The 1607-nt window shown below is 44.5% G+C and overlaps 1 protein-coding gene across 1 annotated transcript; it reads right to left on the bottom strand.

The window, feature by feature from the left end:
* Positions 1–6: 6 nt before the first annotated feature.
* On the bottom strand, positions 7–1591 carry LOC104810645 (cyclin-dependent kinase C-1-like; the record flags this gene model as incomplete). The annotated part of the gene is made up of 5 exons (XM_010536988.2): positions 1470–1591; positions 867–1006; positions 713–770; positions 543–613; positions 7–410 (listed from the first exon to the last, which is right to left on the bottom strand). Coding segments are annotated over exons 1-5 (742 nt in total), but the record flags the coding sequence as incomplete, so codon positions are not given.
* Between the last annotated feature and the right edge of the window lie 16 nt (positions 1592–1607).

Here is a 1607-nt window from a genome sequence, read left to right on the forward strand (position 1 = left end):
GCCCGCCACTGGGTGGTGGTCCTCTAGGACCAGCTCCATATGGTGGTGCACCTCGCCCTTGTGGAGGGTATGATCCGCTGCTGTAACCCCCACGGTTCTGATTATAAACTCCGCCTTGGCTTCCGCTAGTAGGGTAACGGTTAGGACCGGGCGGACCACGGGGCTTTCCATAGTACTGGTGGCTAGGTCCGGCAGCTACTTGTGGGGGTGCATTGTTAATGGGATGGTTAGGACCGCCGGGCCAATGTGGAGGCGGATGAGACTGACCTCCACCGTGTTGGATAGGAGGTAACCGATGCTGCTGCTGTGGATGCTGCACTTTCTGCCTTTTCGCAGCTTCCTCATTCTGTCTTTGCTGCTGCCGCTTTTTCTTTGTCTGGAACTCATGGGATGCTTCATATGCCGGTAGACTATTGATACAAAAAAGTAATCGTCCAGTTAAAGAAGAATTCTCGAAATAGACAAGGGGAATATGCAAATGAATCGGGGTTTCAGATGGGTTGACCAACTTGTTCTTGCCAAATGAGGGAATGACACATTACCTCTTTGGATCACATGGCAGAGGATCAGTCCAGAAGTACTCGGCATCAAGAGCGTCCTTTGCTGATATTCTCTGTGCCAGGAAATGGTAAAACCAAAGGATCTCAATGTCAAGAATAATTCGGATCATAATTTGGAGCTCATTGACAAGCTGACTAAATTCCTCAAGTACCTGTGACGGATCAAGCACCAACATTTTCTCCAATAGTTCAAGGGCATGGCGATCAAAGCTGTAAACGAAAGATAAAAGCTCGTTATGAGACCTTGTGGATCATAATATCTGAGTTAGAAAGGCCAGGCATCGACCAAAGTTTTGGTTCACTTACTGTCTGAAGACCTCCCTTACACGGCGTTTCAAGGGCCGTGCTGGTTTGAAATTGTTATACCAAGGCATCTTGGAAACACCGGGCCAATTATTTTCGTCAGGTGATCCACAGAGCTCAAAAATCTTGTTCAGTTGCTCATGCTGGAACAAGGTGTTGAGGAAGAACATACATGTCAGTTTGAGATCAGGAAGCACCACATGATATAGCTTCTACAACGTTTTAAACAAGTTAAGAACGTTCTCGCAACATGAATGGATTATGAATCCTTTTTTCGATATTCAGTTATGCTTTTAAAAATCTCCATTATGCAGGCCGATCCACTTACCTATAGATAGTCATCATTTCTCGGCTACTACTCACTAAAAAAAGCTCTTGAAAGCTTTAACTAATAATCCTACTTCAATGGAATATGTTCAACAGATTTTGAATAGAGAGTAAAAAAAATATAATGCAGCCCAAATACAATGACCAACCAACAAAAACCGTGACACCGGCAACCTTATTTTACCAAGTATAACTAATTATGCATCACGCTGCTTGGGTACTACCAGCAGGAACTTTCAAAAGAACATATTTTACTACATGCATATGCAAAATCCTGACCTCATTTTTCCCCGGCAAGATTGGTTTCCCATGCAGAAGTTCGGCAAAGATGCAACCTACTGACCACATGTCAATAGCCGGGCCATACTTTGTGGCACCAAGTAGCAATTCAGGGGGTCTGCAACAATAAAGTTTACG

This window comes from Tarenaya hassleriana, unplaced genomic scaffold (assembly GCF_000463585.1).
Source record: "Tarenaya hassleriana unplaced genomic scaffold, ASM46358v1 Cleome1811, whole genome shotgun sequence".
NCBI classification, from domain to species: Eukaryota; Viridiplantae; Streptophyta; class Magnoliopsida; order Brassicales; family Cleomaceae; genus Tarenaya; species Tarenaya hassleriana.